Source organism: Megascapheus bottae, chromosome 1 (genome assembly GCF_031878675.1).
Source record: "Megascapheus bottae isolate mThoBot1 chromosome 1, mThoBot2.hap1, whole genome shotgun sequence".
Lineage (NCBI taxonomy): Eukaryota > Metazoa > Chordata > Mammalia > Rodentia > Geomyidae > Megascapheus > Megascapheus bottae.
The window spans coordinates 2,587,880-2,608,248 of NC_143509.1; the positions used below are offsets into that span (position 1 = coordinate 2,587,880).

General features: G+C 56.5%; 1 protein-coding gene across 1 annotated transcript in view; it reads right to left on the reverse strand.

The window, feature by feature from the left end:
- Positions 1–13,462, reverse strand: part of Nfix (nuclear factor I X) — a 94,161-nt gene extending 80,699 nt beyond the window's left edge. The window contains exon 1 of the mRNA XM_090336225.1: positions 13,172–13,462. Coding sequence (XP_090192351.1) covers positions 13,172–13,198 — 27 coding nt within the window. The 5' untranslated portion in view covers positions 13,199–13,462. The remainder of the gene's footprint in view (positions 1–13,171) is intronic.
- Between the last annotated feature and the right edge of the window lie 6,907 nt (positions 13,463–20,369).

Sequence of the window (20,369 nt, forward strand, 5' to 3'; positions counted from 1 at the left end):
GTGCGGCGGTGCCTGTGACAGGCTGTCACTGCGCGACAGACTGCGGGTGGCGGGGTGTTGCGGGCGTTGACTGTGAGTAGAGATGAGGTGGTGCGTGGGGATGGGAGTGGGGGACCCCACAAAGCCACCCCACGAGGATCTGGTTGACAGTGAAAAGAAAGCAAGGATGGGAGCCCAGCACCCTTTGGGCCTTAGCTTCTCCATTGTACTCCAAGGAGCTCATTGGGTGGCAAACATCAGAGATGACCGAGCAGCAAAGCACTCTGTGATCAAGACTGCCCTTCTCCAGCCTTTAATCCTAGCTTCTCAGGAGGCTGAGATAGGAGGACAGTTTGAAGCTGGCCCAGGCAGGAAAATCCTTGAGACTCTTATCTCCATTCAATTTTTAAAAAGAAAAAAGAAAAGCTGGGAATGGAGCTGTGGTTCAAGTGGTAAAGAGCTAGCCTTGAGAAAAAGAAACTCAGAGAAAGGGCCAAGGCCCTGAATTCAAGTACTAGGACACACACACACATAACACACCCCTCCCACCTATCGGCTCTAGTACCCGGTCCTCAGCTTCCTGGGGAGGGGGTCAAGGACACTGGAGCACCGAGGCCCTCTAGGCCTGGCTGACCTTAATAAGGGATTGAAACTCTACCCGTTTGCCATCCTTTCCTTGGGCTCCAGGCCTGAGCAGAGTTCCTAGAGACCCAAAGAAGGAAGAAGAGATATTGGGGTGGGGGCGGGGAGTAGAGAAATGCTGGGACAGGAAAAGAAAGCCAGGTATAGGGGTATGCAAGTGTATGCCACACCAGAGATTCCAGCACAAGGAAGCTGAGGCTGGAGGATTGGGAGTTAAAGACCAGCCTGAACTACAAAACAATAAGAGATGGGCCTGGGAGCGTGGCCTAGTGGTAGAGCGCTTGCCTAGCATGCACAAAAGCCCTGGGTTCAATTCCTTGGTACCACATACACAGAAAAAGCCAGAAGTGGTGCTGAGGCTCAAGTAGTAGAGTGCTAGCCTCGAGAAAGCTCAGGCCCTGAGTTCAAGCCCCAGGACTAGCAAAAAAAAAAAAAAGAGAGAGAGAAAGGGAGGGAAAAGAGAGAGGATGAAAGTGTGAAGGGAGGGACGGAGGGAGGGACAGGAAAAGAAGGGAAGGGAAACCAGAGGTGACACTGGAGGACAGAGGGACTGAGTGGAGCTGGGCTCTTCTGGGGTCCCCATGGGGGGCCTTTCTGAGGTTAGATGGGCAGAAAGGACAGTCCACACCCAGGAGCACCGCTTGGGCTCTGGGCACTGTGCTCAGAGCACTCTTGGAGAGACTCAGCTCTGCAGAAGAGACCAGAAAAAAAAAAAAAAAACAGGAACAACTGGAAAGCAGCTGACTCCAATTCCAAGCCCAAGTGAAGTTCTGCCTCATGCATCATTTTGGCTCATAGCTTCCCTCTACATTGGGGAAACTGAGGCTGAGGAAGCCATGCAAGCATACCTGGGTTCGGGAAAATACAGGGCACTCCTTCTCTCTCTCTCTCTCTCTCTCTCTCTCTCTCTCTCTCTCTCTCTCTCTCTCTCTCTCTCTGTCCTATTTGCTTCTCCCTGAAGTACCTGAACTAGGAGATAATTGTGACCATTGTACTTCTATTCCAAATGTCTGTTCAAGGCCAGCCTCTGCCACAAATGGGGGGGGGAGGGCGAGGGAGAGACTCCAAAGCACCCCCACTCCATAACCCCCCCCCCGAAAGTGTGTCTGATACTTGCAGCCTCGGCAGCGAAAAACAAGTTTCCACAGGGCTGCCTTGGGTTGGGGCCAGGCCGTCCTCAAATAACATTTGAAGTTACTTAGCAAACTTTGTTCAGAGGCACGCGGGCAGTAAGCTTGGGGAGGGGGGGTGGGGGAGGACAGTAAACCGGTTTTCTCTGAAGTCCCTCACCCCCTCTGGGGACCTAAGTGCCCCATACAGACCTTGGTACCCCCCAACCCTAGTTCTGCTGAGAGAAACAGCAATCTCACAGCCTTGCCAAGGAGCTGGGATGGCGGGGGGGGGGGGACTGGTACCAGCACCCCTATGTATGATGACTTATTTTGCCAGCCCAAGCCCTGTCCACCATGGTTGTCTGGTGGTCTAGAAGCCCACCTGGGGCCCCAGAATGAGAGGGGAGGACTGTCAGAAACAGACTGCCAGCCCATTTTCCTGCAGAATCATCCTGCCAACCTGAAGAAGCGAATGGAACCAGCTGGATTAGAGCATGTACTCCCTTCAGACATGCACACAAGCCCCTCCCCCCCAAAGAGCCCCCCAGTGCTCACATGCCCCATCTTCCCAAACTCCTTTTCCCAGGTCCCAGTCATAGTCGGCAGAGGAGGACTCAGGGCAATGGTGGCTTTGAAAATGAAGCTGGCACCTTGGGTGTGGGGGGGGCGGGGAACGGGGGGAGGGCATATACTGTGAGCCATTACAAGTGGAGAGAGAGAAAGGGAGGGAAGGACGGGGAAGATGGAAGCCAGGCGGGCACTCTTGCCAAACTCCAGGCTGTAAGGGATAGCAGACAATGCAACCCAGGCTTTTCTAGGGCTCAGGCATAAGGGACAAGCCCCAGGTGGCCGGGGCAAGCTGGGGGCTCAAAGGCACCCTCTACCCCCACCTTCAAAATGGAGACTGGCAGTCACAGCCGTTCAGCTCTGCCCGGGCATGGGATGGGGGTGGCAGGCAGGCAGGAGGCCAAACCAAATGCCACCAAGTTGGGCATGGTAGCTTGTTGCCAACCTACCAGGCCCGACCTCACCAGCCCCTAGCCTACAGTCCTGGACCTTTAGCGTTTTATGGGGTACAGACAGTCTGAGACTCGGTCGAGAATTGAAGGCCCAGCAGGCAAAGCAAGGTCCCCCTAAAACTTTGGGCAGATCCCCAAGATTCTATAAAGATGGCACAGCCTGGTACTGCCAGGGTTGACATGCTAGGGTAAAAATAAACTGGGCCCGCCCCGGGGGAGCTAAATTGAGGGGCCCAGGTGGAAGTGCCACTCTGGGCCACCAGCTGCCCCCACCCCACCCCCTGGCTCAGAATGCCAGGGTTGAGATTACTCAGTGCCCATCGCTGCCCAGGATTCTGCACAGGAAAAGCCCCAGCCATCTTATTCTCAGAGGGTATGTCCAAATGGAACGATGAAAGCCAACTGTAGTAGGCTGAAAGAAACCAGATTTGGGGGTCACTATAGATGGATGGTGGAGGCAACCATATTAAATCATACTACCCCCTCTTTTGTTTGTTTGTTTGTTTTTACCAGTCCGGAGATTTAAACTCAGGACCTTGACACTGTCCTTGGGCTTTTTTCCTCAAGGCTAGCACTCTGCCCCTTGAACCACAGCACTACTTCCAGCTTTTCTCCATATGTGGTACTGAGGAATGGAATCTGGGTCTTTGTGCATGCCAGGTAAGCCCTCTACCAGTAGGCCAAACTCCTGGCCCACACGACCCCCTTTTTAACCTCTAGCTTGCCCATGGCAGAGACTAGCAAAGCACCAGGGTGCCTCACATCTGCCATCCTATCTGCTCTGAAAGGCTAAGATCTGAAGATCCAAGTTCAGAGCCAGCCTTGGGCATGAAAAGGCTGCGAGACTCTTATCTCATTAACCAGCTAGAAGTGGAGAGACGTGGCTCAAGTGGTGGAGCTCCAGCCTTGAGTGAAAAAGAATAGCACCTAAGCTCTGAGTTCAAGCCCCAGGACTGGCACCAAAAATGAGAGAGAGAGAGAGAGAGAGAGAGAGAGAGAGAGAGAGAGAGAGAGAGAGAGAGAGAGAGAGAGAGAGAGAGAGGCTCAAACGGCAATATTGGGGTGATACCACAAAGGAGAATCGCAACACAAAATCAGAATCCTCCCTCTGGTTCCTCTCTAGCACAGACCCCCCCCCAACCCTGCTCCTTGCCCTCCCCACCCTCCCCAGCCTCAGCCTAGGCTTTTTCCCATCATACCTAGCACTCCTTTCCAAAGACAGGGCATTCCCTTGTTTATCAGTGTCCTGCCCTCCCACCCTGGGCCTGGCACTTCTACCAGTTCTACTCCTTGCCGAGCCCCCGGGGGCCTAGAACAGGGCCAGCACCCAAGAGGTGGCTGGTAAATATTTGTTGAAGGAATGCACAGGCCCCCTGGCTGCGCCCCGAGCACGCGGGCTCCGGCTGGGTGCCTGGCGAAGGTGTGGGAGAAGGCATGATGCCATACAGTGGAGAGGGGAGGCTGGGCTAGTGGGGGTGTTGTAGGTGGGATCCCCTAAATTTTTACAAGCCATGGATGGAAGATCTAAGTGTACAAGAGCGCAAGTGGGGTAGAACAGTACACAGATAATTTAGTAAAAAGATCAGGGAACTCATTGTAATTCTGTGCCATTGGAAATAAAGACCAATCCACTGGCTCCGTCACTTTCCCTCTCCTCTCCCCCACCCCCGGCCCCCTTGCCCCAGACCCAAACAGATCTCCTTGGAGTGTCAAGTTTATCATCTATCAAACCAAACACTATTTTTCAAAGTCTTTTTTTTTAATTTTTAACTTTATTTTATTTTTGTGCAAGTACAAAGACTTGAACTCAGGGCCTTGCACTCTTTTTTTTTTTTTTTTTTTTTTTTTTTTTTGCTGCCAGTCCTGGGCTTGAGCTCAGGGCCTGAGCCCTGTCCTTGGACTTTCTCAAGGCTAGAGCTCTACCACTTGAGCCTCAGCACCATTTCTGGCTTTTTTCTATGTATGTGGTACCGAGGAATCAAACCCGGGTCTTCGTGCATGCTAGGCAAGCACTCTACCACTAGGCCAAACTCCCAGCCCGGGGCCTTGCACTCTTGCTTGTTCTTGTTTTTGTTTTCTCACTCAAGGTTAACACGCTACCCCCTGAGCCATAGCTCCATATACAGCTTTTTAGTGCTTAAGTGGATAGAAGAATCTCAAGGACTTTTCTGCCCAAGGCTGGCTTTGAACCTCACCCCTCAGATCTCATGAGGAGCTGGGATAAAGGTGTGAACTACCGATGCCCAGCTAAAGTTTTTTTTTTTTTAAAAATGGAATTTAAAGTTAAAAAAACATCTCTTTGCTCCTTCTTCTTCCAGGTTCAGAAATGGAGTATCAAAAGCCAAATCGGCTGGCCGGGGGGGTGGGGGTGAAGGGAATAACTTTACAACAGATCAGTTGTCTAGCATTCATGAAGCGCTGGATTCCCACCCTCGCGCTGCAAAACAACAATAAATAGCAAAGGATTAAGTGTGCCTATGGAAAACAAATCTCAAGTCCAGTAATGTTCTAGGCAGGGGCAGGTATGGAGATCTCCCAGGATGGAAGTTGTACAAACCAGGATTCCAATTTCTACCTGAAGAGAGCAGGGGTAAACAGACAACCCCAAAGCTGCTGTGGGAGGTCAGACCGAGGGGCCCGCGGGTTCATCTCCCAAGTGGCCAGCTGGGGCCAGGTACGGGGTCATGAGTGGTTGTCACCCTTATCTCTGTAAGGTTCCACGGATGACATGTGCCTGGATGTGGGTGAGTGAAACTGTGTAACACAGAGTCAGCCAGCCTCTTATCTTCATAGGCTATGTGCTGTGTGTACGTGTGTGTGTGTGTGTGTGTCATTGTGTGTCTGTGTGTTTGTAAACCAGTTTCCAAGCTTGGTCCTACTGACATTTGGGGGATCTAGAACAAGGCCACCGTGTGTATGAAAGGATACTAAGCAAGACACAATGCCAGTATGATGACCAAACATGTTACCTGATAATATCAGGGATGGGAGACATGCGTGCATGCATGTGTTATCTGCACACACACGTGTTCCTATGTACGGCTGGGTGTTGGCAGTCTATCTGGGGGTTGCTATCAGTGCACATGTGTACACACCTGCATGCTTGCTATCTGATAGTCTCCCTCTGTGCGTGCGTTGTTGTGTTTGTGGGTTCTGTGTATCGTATGTGTACGTGTGTGTGTGTGTGTGTGTGTGTGTGTGAGAGAGAGAGAGAGAGAGGGAGGAGGGGAGGCCAGGCCCGTCTGCATTGGACTTCAGGCCATGGGGTTGTGTAAGGGTGTGCGTGTGGTGCGTGTGCGTCCCCCTGCGTGTGTCACACCTCGTGGATGGGTGCGGAACAGTTGGGCGTCTGTAGGTATCTGTGTGTAGGGCGAGCCTCTTTTGTGGACGCTTGTGTGTGTGTGTGTGTGTGTGTGTGTGCGCACGCGCGCACGTGTGCACGCGCCCGCGGGCCTGACAAGCAAAAAGAGGTGCCAGCGTGTGGCAGCGTGATTTTTTTCTGCCCGCATGTACCAGCGAAAGTGTGTCACTTTGTGTGATGGGGGTGGGGAGCGGAGGGGGGAAGGGGGGACGAGGAATAAAGCCCCACACCAGACAATTTGACCGAAGCCGATATTTGTGCAGACCCACCTGGTGCTTTGGGTCCTTGCCTGCCTCAGACTCAAAGTCGCCTCCTGGGGCTCGGGGAGGGGGGCTGGGGCGCACCTCTGTTCCGTCCTTTCCTCCAGCTTGGCTCACAGATTCAGGTGGGGGGACAGAGAGAGACCCCGCTTTTGCCTGATCTGTGCCAGGAAGGTTGGCACTGAGCTTTCCATGGGGGAGGGGAGGGCGGTTTCTTGGCGGGGGGTGTTGGTAGGCACTGCCCCTGCCCACTGGTGGTCACCATCACCCCCCCGACTCCCCTCAGGGTGGGGCCCAGTGGGGGGAGAGCTCCCCAGTGCAACCCTGCCTCCCGATTGGCTGCAGAGCGCCGCAGTGCCCGCTACCCACCTCCCCTCCCCGGCTGGCACAGCCACATGGGTAGTGGCAAACATAACTGAGTTCTGGGCACAGCTGTGCCTCGCAGAGGCCTGCCAGCCCCACCAGAAGCCAGACACCCCAGCTCTGTGCCCCCCGACCCCTCCCTGCCCGTTCGACCGCCCAGCCACGCAGCACAGTCACCCAGCCCGCTGCCCCCTCTCAGTACCAGGCCCCGCTTACCCTGCCCCCCCTCGCCCGCTGGGCCTGTGCCCCCCTCCTTGGCCAGTCTCACTTGGGGGGCCTAGGCCTCTACATGAGGCCCGCTCCAGCCCTTAGAGGGGCTCCTCAGGAGTGGGGGGAGGCAGCGGGGAGGGGAGCTAGGCCTGCTTCCTTTAGTGAGCGCGCCCAGAGCTGGAGCCAAAAATCGAGGAGGAGATATTCAGACAGAGCCAAGATGCGTTTGGCAGGAGAGGAGAGAGAGAGAGAGGGAGCAGGAGGGGGAGGAGGGGAGGAGAGAGGGAGGAAAGAGAGGGATTGAGAGAGAGAAAGAGAGAGAGAGGAAAGAAAAGGGGGGCCTCAGTTTCCAAATCTGTGCCCTCAGAGCCTCAGAGAGACCGAGGTAGTGGACCCAATTACAGGCCTGGCTGTGCCAGGGATGCCAGGGGGTGGGGATTAGTGGGACAGAGGGACCAGGCCCCACAGAAACAGCCGTACACCCAGCTAGCAGGCCAGGGCGGCCACAGAGAGAAGCCAAAATCCATATGTGCAGGGCAGACAGCGAGAGGGCTGTGGGTTGCCCAAACACACCGCACCTCGCCACACAACGGGCTTCTGTCCACACGGGGCCAGGGACACAGGAGGGGCTCTGGACAAGCCCCCGTCACCGAACAAACTCAGGGGAAGAGACGAGAGGCCGGCCAACGGCAAGCCCCTCGCCTGGCTGCCACAAGGGCCATCGTGCAATGGTGTCGAGAGGCGAAAAGGACGCCTGGAAGAGGGGGCCATGCGGCGAGCTCCACAAAGGGTCCAGTCTGGGATGTACAATGACACATGGGGAAAAAGTGGCACTCAGTGACCCAGACAGGCAGTGAACACGTTGAGTGAGATGCCCCACGACACGCCTCAACCATGACCACCCGCCACCAGAAAAGAACACACGTCAGTCTGTTGCTATACATGGGAGACACTGTCATTTCACTAGGAAGCAGGCAGGAGCACAAAGATGGGGACAGGGACAGGCTTCACAGGCCCCGTGGGACTTGCCTCAGAGATCCGGCCACGGAGACACCGCAACCCAAAGCCCACAGCGGCCTTCCCGTGAACGTGAACTGGGACACACATCCCCCACACCATGCCTGCACCAGACACACGAGACAGGGAGCGTGCCACACTCTGCAGTCACCAGGTAGGCTCACGGAGACACGTGGACAGGAACCCACGCAGACACGGGAATCCACGGGAACATGGCGGGCCCAACGGCTTTGGACCAGCTGAGAGCACCCCAATAATGCCTTAGAGCTAACTCTCTGTCCCCGTTCCACCCCCCCTCCTCCAAATCCTGGATTTGGGGAAGGGGCAGTAAATACTCTCTCCCAAGTGCCATATTGGAAACAAACTATGACAAGGCAGTGGCGCGTTCTTGCCTCTCTTCGCCTGACGAGGGAGAAAAAAAAAATTTCAAGGCCTCAAATGCTGTCCTGGTGATCAAAAACGACCTGAACAGACAAACACAGCCGGGATTACTGCAGGGATTTCGCCAGCAGCCACAGCCCCAGGACTGCACACCCATCCCAGGCTCCTCTCCACAGTGCTCACACGCCTGAAATCTTCCTGCCCCAATGTGGGTTCAGGTGACCACACTCAGGTGATGATTTATTCATGGCCCTGAAGCCGTGGGGTTATTGCTGACACCACCACTGGAAGCCCACGACTCTTAGTCCAGCTCCCATTTGGAGATGTGTGTGTGTGCGCGCGCGCGTGCACGTGTCCTTTGTCCTCTGTCAGTCCCTCGGAAGGCATCTGGTACTCTGCCCTGTGCCACTGTCACCTTTACTCCAAAGTCTGTCAACCCTCCTCTTGGACTACAAGACTCCCAGGCCAGGGAAAAAGAGCTGCACCACCGGCCAGCCTCCCTGCTGCCTTGTCTCTTCCTCCGGGTAGTCCACCAGAGTTTCCACATAGGGAGGGAATCCTTCTCTTCTGTCCCTCAGAAGTATTCTCTCTACATTGAGAGGGGCTCAGGAAGATGACAAACAAAATAATAATGGAGCCCTCTCCATTCCTTGAGCCCACCGTGGACCAGACACTGTGTCGAATCTCCTCACAGCCCAAGCCATCGATGACATCCCGCCATGGCTGCCTTCGGAGACCAGGAAAATCCTGCCCTTCTAGTCATAAGATTAAGACAGGTTAGAGCCAAGCGGGTTAAAACCCGCTGTTGACTTAGGGCTACGTGTAGCCCTTTGGCCTCTGCTCGCACAGCCTCTATCTCACAGCCACAGAGGCCACGTAACACATTTGTGGCTATAGTCAGGACTCTGGGTGTCAGTGTCTTCTCTCAGAGAGGGGAACTCAGAATGGGCAGCATTTCCCCATTAACCCAGCAGAGCCCGGCCCAGCAGCAGAAAGTATCAGAGCCTGGCCCTAAACCTATGCTCCATGCCTCTGCTGGGGTGGCATACATAGGTGGCCAGAGCCAGAGAGAAACCCGCCATCAAGCGACAGCCCCAAAGCTGGGCACGGATAGCTCACGCCTGTCACCCGAGATGCTCAGAAGGCTGAGACTCAGCGGAGGAACTCAGTTCAAAGCCAGATGCGGACAGGAAAATTCCGTGAGATTCTACGTTCAGTTAACCAACAAAAAGCCAGGTCGGCCACAGGATTTAAATGGTAGAGTGCCAGCCCAGTAAGCAAGCTGAGTGAATGTGCAGTGGCCCTGAGTTCAAACCCCAGCGCGCACGCGCACACACACACACACACACACACACACAAAGTCACCATCCAGTTGACTCAAAGACTGGCAGCTCACAGGGACAGATGGGTAGCCATTGTGACCCAGAGAGAAAGTGAGCAGCGTGGGGGGGGGGGCATACCAGGAAGGTCCCTCCTTGTTGGAAATGTATACACGCGGCTGAGTAGAGACAAAGATACTAGAACATTCTATGGGAGGGGGGTGGGGCAGGGCAGATGGGCAAAGGCCCACACGTGAGAATGGGCTTATCTGTGGGCACCTTTGTGTCTTTGCCAGTGTCTGCATGTCCGTGCGTCTGTACAGCCGGGAGCAGGGCGTGTGCGTGCTTGGGTGTGTCTGTAAGCGCATGCACGTGTGCACGCATGCGCGCACACGTGAACCTACCCTTGAATCTGCCTTTGTCCAAGCGTAAGACTGCTGGCTCCCGAGGCCAGCCATGTTTGTGTGTGTTGGCTGACTGTGAACCCAAGTCCACAGTGAAGCTCAATGCTCATGTGTTCCGCAGCCCTCAGCCTGCAGACCCATCTGAAGGGGTAGATGCATGTTTGCCCATATCACAGATCTGTGTGCGTGCGTGTGTGCGTGTGTGACTGGACACAATGTCTCCATGTAGGCGGGCACTGCCGATGGAGGTGTGTATGTGTGTGTGTGTGTGTGTGTGTGTGAGAGAGAGAGAGAGAGAGAGACCTCACCCAGGCACATGTGTCTCTGTCGAGTTGCCCCCGTGAACACAGCCCATCTCTTTTCTCCGCCTGGGATTCAGGCCTGTGGCTGAGAAGGCCCTAAACTTCCCAGCCCGACGGCCTGGATATCTAGGCTTTTTCTAGAAGGAGATTCCCCCCCCTTGCCCTTCCCCCTAACCTACAGTGCCTCTCCCCGCCAGGGCCCCGCTGCTCCTTTCCGCTCAATCATTTATTGACTTGAAAATCGAAGCCAATTTTGGTTTAAAAAAAAATGAAAAGAGAGAGGGGGGGGTCTAATACACACGACAAGGGGGCCAGAGACAGAAATCCAGAACACAGAAGGAGCCCAGCGCCAGCGGCTCACGTCTGTAATCCTAGCTACTCAAGAAGCTGAGATCTGCGGATTCTGGTTCAAAACCAGCCTGGGCAGGAAAGTCTTTTAGACTCTTACTTGCAATTAGCCAGCAAAAAGCCATTAGTGGAGCTGTGGCTCAAGTAGTAGGGCACTAGCCTTAATAAAAATAAATAAATAAATATTAAAAAAAAAAAAAGCCCAGGACAGTGTGCAGGCTCTGAGTTCAAGCCCCAGAAATGGCAAAAAAAAAAAAAAAAAAAAAAAAAAAAGATGACAGATGGAGGGAGAGAGAGAGGGAGAGAGGAGTGAGGAGAAAAAAGAAAAAGACGACCAGAGAATGGTTTACTCAGAAAAGCAGAGGTCACAGAGACAGAAAATTTTATAAAAGCAGAAATGGCTGTCAAGAAGAAATAGTCAAACCCTGCTGACCAGCCGACAGCGCCTGCCCGGAGCTGAGGGGTTTCCCTGCCCACTGTGCAGGGCCCACAGGCTGGTGTAGCTATGCTTGCCCCCTCTCCCTGCCAGCCTGGCACATTCAGGCTAAGGCTCCCTCAGATACTCTCTTTTGGAGTACAACAGTGCCAAACTCCATTCATCACCCCCTAACTCTGGAGGGCACCGAGACCCTTCCTCCCCACTCCTCTTCATACAGCTGGTGTGTTTCTCACTCAGGCGTGTGGTAAAATCTAGAAGGTGGGTGTCTCGCCCAAACCGCAGGCAAGGGGTTCAGGAAACAGGCCTGGTACAGGAGCCGGCTGGCAGGCTGGTGAACAAGAGGCTGGGTAAGAGGAAGGGGTCCTGGTCATACTAGAACTCCAGACACAATCACCCAGGCCAGCCCAGTGTCACCCTCAAGACAAGCCACAGCTGGCTGCGCACGACCACCAGGTTTAGAAGTCTGGATTCGGGGAGAGTCCAGCTCACATTGCGGGGGTCCCCCACTTTCACCTGCGCGTGCACTGAGATATATGCATGTGTTATTCTCCCCCAGGGAACATGTTCACACACGCGCTGGGACACGTGTGTTTCAGCCACGGCTAACCCTGGAGGGAGGGTGGTGGCCGCTGGAGAGTCCAGATCACCAACTCTTCCAGAAATTCTCTCGCTCCTCCAGACTTGGCATGCCTTTCTCATGCCCACCCCAAGCCTGCGGGAGGGCACCTTCGGCACATGGGTAAGCAGAGGAGACAGTCAGCGCCCCCAGGCCTGGCTTGAAGAAGTCCCCAGAGACAAACCTGCCTGGCAGCCCCAGGTGTCGCCTCGGGCCCCAGTCTGCATTATCAGCTGCAGCCTGGCACCGCGGGGCAGGGGTGAAGTCTCCCGTGCCCTCTCAGGGCCTCAGGCTGTGGCCTAGGAAAAGCCAGGTGGCAGGGCACGCGGGTGCCCGGCCACGGCTTCCACCGGATCGCAGGCACCAGAAACTTCGCCGGAGGCGGGACGGCGCTGTCTCGCCGCGCGCCAAGGTGGGCGCTGTTGTTCCCGCCGCTGCCCCGACGGCAAGGCCGGCCAGACCCGGGCACGATCGATCGATCGGACCCGCGAGTCCAACTCCCGCCCTTCTCGCCTGGAGGGTGGCAGGCAGGACAGGCTCTCCCCCACCCCCCGCACCCCTCCCTGAATCCTGCCAGGTCCAACTCCACCACGGCCCAGGTCGCTGGAGACCCGGAAAGTTTGCGCCAAGGAAAGTTTGGGGAGGGCTGGGGAGGGGGGGGGAGGTGAACTAGCGGCTGCAACATCCAGGGTCGGGCTGAGAGGCACAGCCCCCCTCCCCGGGGCTGGCAGCGCGCCCGTCCTTCCCTCCCCTCCTCTGCCCCTCTGAAATTTGGGAGCCCCGCCATTTTCTTAGCCCCGCTCCCATGTGAGGCCTGAACAAAGACTTTGGGGAGACGCCCGGGCCGCTTGCGACCCGCCCAGGGCACCCCCCGGCCGCACGCCGGGGCAGCGGCCAAGCACGCCGGGGCAGTGCCACCCTCGGGGACCGCGGCGCCCGCCCTGGGGAATGCCACCCGCCCCCGGGGCTCCCTCTGCGCCCCGGGCACCGCGGTCCTGTCACTCTCGCCAAGGCTGCCCGCGGCCACGCCGCGCCGCCCACGGAGCCGCCGGGCTCCCCGCAGGCAGGCCGGGCACACGCGCGCTCCGTCCTCCCCCCACCCCACCACCACCACCACGATCTCCCACGCGCTCGCTCCCCGCCCCGCGGGGGCCCCCCGGAAGGCAGCGCCACGCACGCGGCGGGAGACGGCGGGGCGGCCGGGCTCGCACGCGCACCGTGACGCCCGCACGCGTGCCCCGACCCCCCTGGGCGGCCCGCGGTTGGGGGGACTCGCAGGCGGCGTCCCCCACCCAGTCCGTGCGCCTCCCCCGTCCGTGCGGCCCCTCGGCGGGTCCGCCCCGGGGGGGCCCCCACGCCCGCTCCCTCCCCCGGGTCGCGCGGGGGCGGCGGCCCGTACCTGGGTGAGGCAGTACGGGGAGTACATCGCTGGGCGCCCGGGCGGGAGCGCGGCGGCCGGCCGTGGCCAGGGGAGGCCCGGCAGGCGGCGATCGCGCTCGGGCTCCGGCTCCGGCTCCGGCTGCGGCTGCGGCTCCTCCGGCCTCCGCCGCGCGGTGCCCGTCCGGCCCTCGGCCCTGCGCTCGGCCCCGCGCGCGCCGCTCCCTCCGCGCTCTCCGATCGCCGCCTCGGCCCCGCCGGCTGCTCCAGCGGCCGCCGCCGCCTCTCGCGCCCCACGCCGCCGCCGCCGCCGCCGCGCTCGCCGCTGCCTCTCGCGTCCGCCGCCGCCGCCGCCGCCGCCGCCGCCGCGCGTCTACTCCATGCCGCCGCCGCCCGGCCGTCACCTCGCCCGCCGCCGCTGCCGCCGCCGCCGCCGCCGCCGCCGCCGCCGCCGCCGCCGCCGCGCTGTGAAAGTGAAAGTTTAGACAAAGTTTGGAAGCGACGCACTCCGGGGAGAGGGAGCGGGCGGGCGCGGGCGGGCGGGAGGAGGGGCGCGGGGAGGGGCGCGCGGGCGGCCGCGGCGCGCACGCACTCACACACACTCACACACACGCATGCATGCACGCACACACATGCACACACGCATGCATGCACACGCACATGCACGCACGCCCACACGCGCTGGCCCCCCGCGCTGACACGCGCGCGCCGCAGCCGCAGCAGCAGCCACAGCCCGGACTCGGACCCTGACACTCGTGTCACGTACAGAACAGAACACAACGCGATGGTCGCCGGCCACCGATGGCTCCTTCCAGCCACAAAGCACGCACAGACATCCACGTCCACGGGGACGCGCGCGCACGCACACACACACACACACACACTGACAACAGAAGGGCAACCTGCCCACGGTGCCAATGTCGATCACTGACACGCCCCACGGATGACAGACGCATCGCCACACACACGCAGATCTACACCAACAAGCACCTACCGACACACTCCTGCAGGACACACACACACACCAACACACCAACACAACTCAGCCACAGTACCTTGACATAGACACACTGCCCTAGCAACACACACGCGCACACACACACACACACAGGCTCACACCTGCACACACACAAAGAGTTGGGAAACATTCAGACCCTGCTGGCTATGTTGTCATACCTCAGTACAGGGGGACACACCGTTACCTGGCTGTACTCTGGCTCAGGGCTCCCTCCACCCACAGTTTTGGGGGTTTTCTTGTGTGCTGGCACTAGGGATTGAACTCAGGGCCTGAGTGTTCTTCCTTGGCTTTTTCATTCAAGGATGGGGTGCTCTACCACTTGAGCCATAGCTCCGTTTCTGGCTTTTTGGTGGCTCATTGGAGATAGGAATCTCACAGATTTTCCTGCCCAGGCTGGCTTTGAGCTGTGATCATCAGATCTCAGCCTCCTGAGTAGCTAGGATCTAGGATCACAGGTGTGAGACACCCACAATTTGAATACTCAGATGGCTGGCAGCCCCCCTCTAGGGGGCCCTCATGGGGTCTCAGATGGCAGAAGCCTATAGTGTGTGTGTGTGTGTGTGTGTATGTGTGTGTGTGCTGAGGTTTGAATTCAGGGCCTGGGCACTGCCTCTTAGCTTTTTTCAGACAAGGTTCATGCTTGAACCACAGCTCCACTCCCAGCTTCTTGCTAGTTAACTGTGCTTCTCAGATCTCAGCTTCCTGAGAAGTTAGAATTACAGGCATGAGCCACTGATGCCCCACTTCTTTCTTTTTCCTTTTTTTTTTTTTTTTTCCCTTGAAACAGACTCTTGATTCTGTTTGGTTTTGGTCATGGGGCTTGAACTCTGGGCCTGGGCATTGTCCCTGAGCTCTTCAGCTCAAGGCTACCACCTTACTTCTTAAGCCACAGTGCCACGTCCAGATTCTTGTTTTGTAGCACAGGTTACCCTCAAAACCTCTTGCCTCACCTCTCTAGTGCAGGGATTATAGATGGATACCAGCCAGGCCCAGCAGTCCCAGCGTTTCTTGTCCACCTCATAACTCTCCACTTGCAAAGTTAGGCAGGAAGACAGGCTGTGTGCGGTTGTGCATGCCTGTAATCTCAGCACGCAGGAGACTCAGGAGATCCAGAGTTCCACAGTAAGTGCTGGGGAGTCTGCATCAGGGGCTGAAGGAGAGGCAGTAGGTGACCCCTGGGGTGGGTGGAGATGGTGCCCACAGCCTCCAGGCACCTCATGTCAGGACAGGACTGACTCCCACCTAATGCCAGGTGTTTCAGGCCTCCCGGGCCTAGAAGCTGTGGCAATTCTCAGCTATGTGTTATCTGGTTGAGGTGTTGGTACCTGTGGGTGTGGGTTTGCATGTGGGTGCTTGTGTGAGTGTGTAGAGGCCCATACTGTGCCCTTGGAACCCCTGTATGCAAGCTCACGTGTGTGTGTGTGTGTGTGTGTGTGTGTAAACATCCCTTACACATACATGGTCCCCATTTGTCCCTAAAGGAAGATGTCCATGATGTCTGCTGCAGATCCCCCAGCGGCATCTGGGGGACAGCCAGGGGTCAGCATGTTGTGCGTTCACACGTGTCTGTGAGCTAGATGAGTGTTTTACCAACACTAAGGCTATCGTGGGCACAAGACCGAACACTGCCCTTGGACGGACCACCCACAGGTGTCTGGGGTGGAGGAGATGGTTGGAAGTTCATTCTGACTGGAAGTGGGGTCATGGGGCATCCAGGCCAGCATGCAGGTCCCCCTGACCCCTTGGGCCTGCACAAGGGTGGAGAAAGCTTGAATATCTGGGACAAGAGCCTCCCGCCATGCATCTGGGTCTTCCCAAGTGTCACACAGTGTGGGTGGCCAAAATGGGGGGGGGGGTCTGCAAGGACCCTAGGAAGCAGAAAGAACCGGGCAGTATGGCCTGTCATCCCAGCTATGCATGAGGCTGAGATCTGAGCATCACAGTTCAAAGTCAGCCCTGGGCAGACAAATCTGAGACTCTCTTCTCCCCCCAGTTAACCACCAAGAAGCCAGAGGCAGAGCTGTGGCTCCAGTGGTTGAGCGCTAGTCCTGGATGAAAAGGCTAAGTGAGGGGCCAGGCACAAGTGTGGCCTAGCGGCAGAGTACCTGCCTAGCATGCACAAAGACACAGCTTTGATTCTTCGGTGCCACATACACACACAAAACAAAATCCAGAAGTGGCGCTGTGGCTCAAGTGGTAGAGCTCTAACCTTGAGAAAGCCTAAGGACAGTGTTCAGGCCTTGAGTTCAAGCCCCAGCACTGGCACACACACACACAAAAATGCTAAGCAAGAGTGTAACGTCCTGAGTTCAAGCCCCAGTAAAGACACAAAGTAAAAAGGAGGCAGAAAAGTACCTGTGGGTGTGACTCTGTCTAAAGGGGTATCCCTCCGTGGAGGGGGGGATGTCTGAGACCCTTGTGAGGACTCACATGGCCAGAATGGGTACCCACAGAACAGGGTGTGGTTCTTCGAGGTGGGGGGGGAGTGGAGGGAGCCGGTCTCTGGGCTGTGAGTGGGTGGTACGTCTGTAAGTCTGTCGTCTGGGCTCCTTGCCATGACAGGCCTGACCACTGCCGCCTCTGGCCGCCATGCAGGCTGCAGCCAGGGAAGACGGAGCAAAGCCTGAGGAGGGAAGGAATCGATATGTCCTTAAAAATTCAAGGGCTTCTCGTAAACAGAAACTTTTAACACCGGTTAAAGTTTCAGCCTGTGAGGAGGGGGTGGGGAAGGGGGCTCCCGGAAGGACAGGGCAGGGCAAGGGGGTGGGGGGCATAGAGCAAGAAAGGGCTATGTGGGGGCTCTGAAGAAGGGTGATGCAGATTCAGATTGTGAGGCGCATGGGGAACAGTCAGGAACCAGGAAGGAAGGGTCCAGGGGCCTTCAAGAGCCCCAAGAAAGGTTGTCATGCTCGGAAGAAGGGTCTGGGGACAGGTGTACACAATAAGGCTTGGATGGCCCCGGGGGAGAGGAAGATATTTGGGGGATCCATGGCTCTGGGTGACGCCCTGGTGTGTTAGGACCCTGATGAGGCTTGAGGCTTGGAGTCCTGTGTGTGTGTGTGTGTGTGTGTGTGTGTGTGTGTGTGTGTGCACTTGCACCATGTGCCAGTCCTGGGACTTGAACTCAGGGCCTGGGTGTTATCCCTGAGTTTTTGTGCTGAAAGCTAGCACTCCATCACTTGAGCCACAGCTCCACTCCTGGGGTTTTTTTTTGTTTGTTTTCTGGTGGGTGGTGGGTCTGTGGTTAATTAGAGATAAGAGTCTTAAGGATTTTCCTGCCCCAGTTGGGTTTGAACCAGGATCTCCAGATCTCATCCTTTTGAGTAGCTAGAATGACAGGTGTGAACCATCAGTGTTCATCTTAGGAGACAGGTGTTGGGGTCAGTGACGCCAGGTGAGGGGATACTGGGTGTGCTGGGACCTGCATGAAGCTGGCAGGAAGCTTGGGGCTTCAAGGGAGTCAAGTGGGCCCTCTCTGTCCCTCTGCAAACAGAAGCCCGAAACCCCAGCTGTCCTGGTCTTTATCCTGGCTCCACACAAAGGCCCCTCCTCAGCGTTCAGCTGGGAGCGCTCGCATGGGGAGGCAGAGAGGCCTCCTTGTGCCCCCCCCATGCACAGGATATACCCAATCCTGGGGTGCACCTGGCCCTGGAGAGAAGGCAGAGGGGGTTGCTGTCAGGGGACTGGGCGCAGCTGGGGTGCCACAGCTGGAATCCCCCACATTCCCCCCTAGTGGAGCTGCACACCTGGCTGCAGCTGGCAGCAGGTGTGTTCTTAACCACGCAGGTGGGGGGGGGGAAGCAGGCGCATGGCACTACCTGGCCCGGATGCCAGGGGCAGTGGAGGGAGAGCTGGAACATCTGGGCTCTGGCGGCTCTGTCCCGGGCCATGGAAGGTGGAGCAGGCAGTGCTGGGCCCCAGGGCTGCTTGGCAGCAGGACAGGCCTCTGGGGGAGGTGGGCAAAACAATTGGCATAGAAAACTAGGCTGCGGGTGATGCCAGGCTGGGATAAAAGGGTGCTCTGGGTCTACCCATCTGGCAAGACTGGGATGCCCATTTCCCAAGAAGGCCCCTCTGCCCAGCCCTTCAGACCTGGGATCTTAGCTTTATGCCCACCGCACCCCTCCCAGCCCTGTCCTGGGCTGGAAGCCCCAAATGGGACTGGGTGCAGCTTCCAGTTTCTGGGACACACCTGGCAGGGCTCTCATGGCCACATGGCACACATGGGGACAGGCAGAGGCTCCCACAGGGGATCACAGGAGCACAGGCAATCAGACACCCCGGAACCCAGACCGTGCTCCCCACTCTGCTTCCTCTTCCCCTCCTCCTCCTCTTGCTTTCTCTCTTTTTCCCCCTGCTCTTTTCCTCCTCCTCTTCCTCCACCTCGTCCTCCACCTCCTCCTCCTCCTCCTCTACCTCCTCTACCTCCTCCTCCTCCTTCTCTTCCCCCTCCTCTCCCCACTCAAGGGCTCACACAACATTCAGCATCATATACACTTAGGGCACTTAGATAAGTCCCCACACCTTCCAGCACACACACACACACACACACACACACACAAGCACACACACACATGCGTGCGCACGCGCGTTCTGCACAGAACATCCTATAGCCACCCACACTTCCACCAATCCAGACAGGTCACACATGGACATGTTTGTCCTCACAAAGGTCAACATCGACACTGGCTCCATGAATAATAACTCAAGCGGCAAAGACACACACACACACACACACACACACACACACACACACAGAAATCTCAACCAGCTATGACACAGACCCATGGCAGACACATAAATGTCCTTAAAATCATGCCTAGCAAAGCACAAAAAGTCACACAAGGACAGGCTGGGGGCGTGGCTCCAGGGGGCGTGGCTCAGTAGCGGGGGCGTGGTTTGCAGCGTGGGGGCGTGGTTTGCAGCGGGAGCCTGGGGACGTGGCTCTTCAGAAGGGGTGTGTTTCTTTGTGGGGGCGTGGTTCCACGGTAGGGGCGTGGTTTCCTGGTAGCTTACTTGCCCTAGCACGTGCAAAGCCCTGAGTTCCATCTTCAACACCTAGAATAATTAACTAATACCACAGGCAGGGCATGGTAATCTAGGCCTGTGATCCGGGCCACTGGCTTGACTGAGTTAACAAGTTCAAAGTCAGCCTTAGCTCCCTAAGTGAGCCCCTATTTCAAAAGTAAAATTAGAATTGGGGCTATGGCTCAAAGGGTAGAATGCTTGGTAGTGCACGTTCTCTAGTTCAAGCACCAAGGCAAAAAACAGATCCCCTCTCGACCAATGAGAGTTGAATGCTGTGGCGAAAGCCCCCGTAGCCCTAGCTATTCAGGAGGAAGATTCAGACCAACCCAGGCACAAATGTGAGATCCTATTAGAAAAAAGCAAAAGGGTCTGCGGTTTGGGCTCAAGTGGTAGAGCGCTGGCCTGACAAACTTAAGGCCCTGAGTTCTGTTTTGTTTTGTTTTCCAAGTAAATATTTTCCTTGCAGTACTAGAGTTTGAAGTCAGAACTTTATGCTTGCTAGGCAGATGCTCTATGGCTTAAGCCACACTTCCAACCCAAATAAGTAAAGGAAAAAAAGTGCGCCAGTACTGGGGCTTGAACTCTCACTCTCAGCTTTTTCTAACTACTTAGGAGTCTGAGACCTGAAGGATTAAGGTTCAAAGGCAGAAGCTGAACTCCATCTGTAATCTACTAGCAAAAGTCAAATTGGAGGCGTGGCTCAATTGGCAAAGTACAGGTTGAGCAAGCAACTAAAGTCCTGAGTTCAAGGCTCAATAGTGGCACCAGAATAAACAAATAAATTAAAAATAACGTTACTTTTGAAGAATAAGGACTCTTGGTCACATACAAAGTTATTTGAACCCCAATATCTCCAAGTCAGAAATGGGGACACGAAGGCCACACTTAGCTGTACAGGTAGGGACACACACACACACACACACACACACACCTCAGCCAGCCAAGGCCTCCTCTGGAGTTAGGGAAATATTTCATTTGCAGTCAGCCTGAGGAGACCCACCCGTCCTGGAAACCTGGCCCTGGGTCTTGAATGGGGCCTCTGTGTGCTGCCACTGGGGCTGTGCCACTCTGCTGTCTCGGGTATAGGTGCCAGAGGGGGTGAGGAGGCCACGCTTTGTCCAAGATTCAGCCATATGTGTTAGATGCTGAGGCCCAGAGTATTCTGGGGCCACCT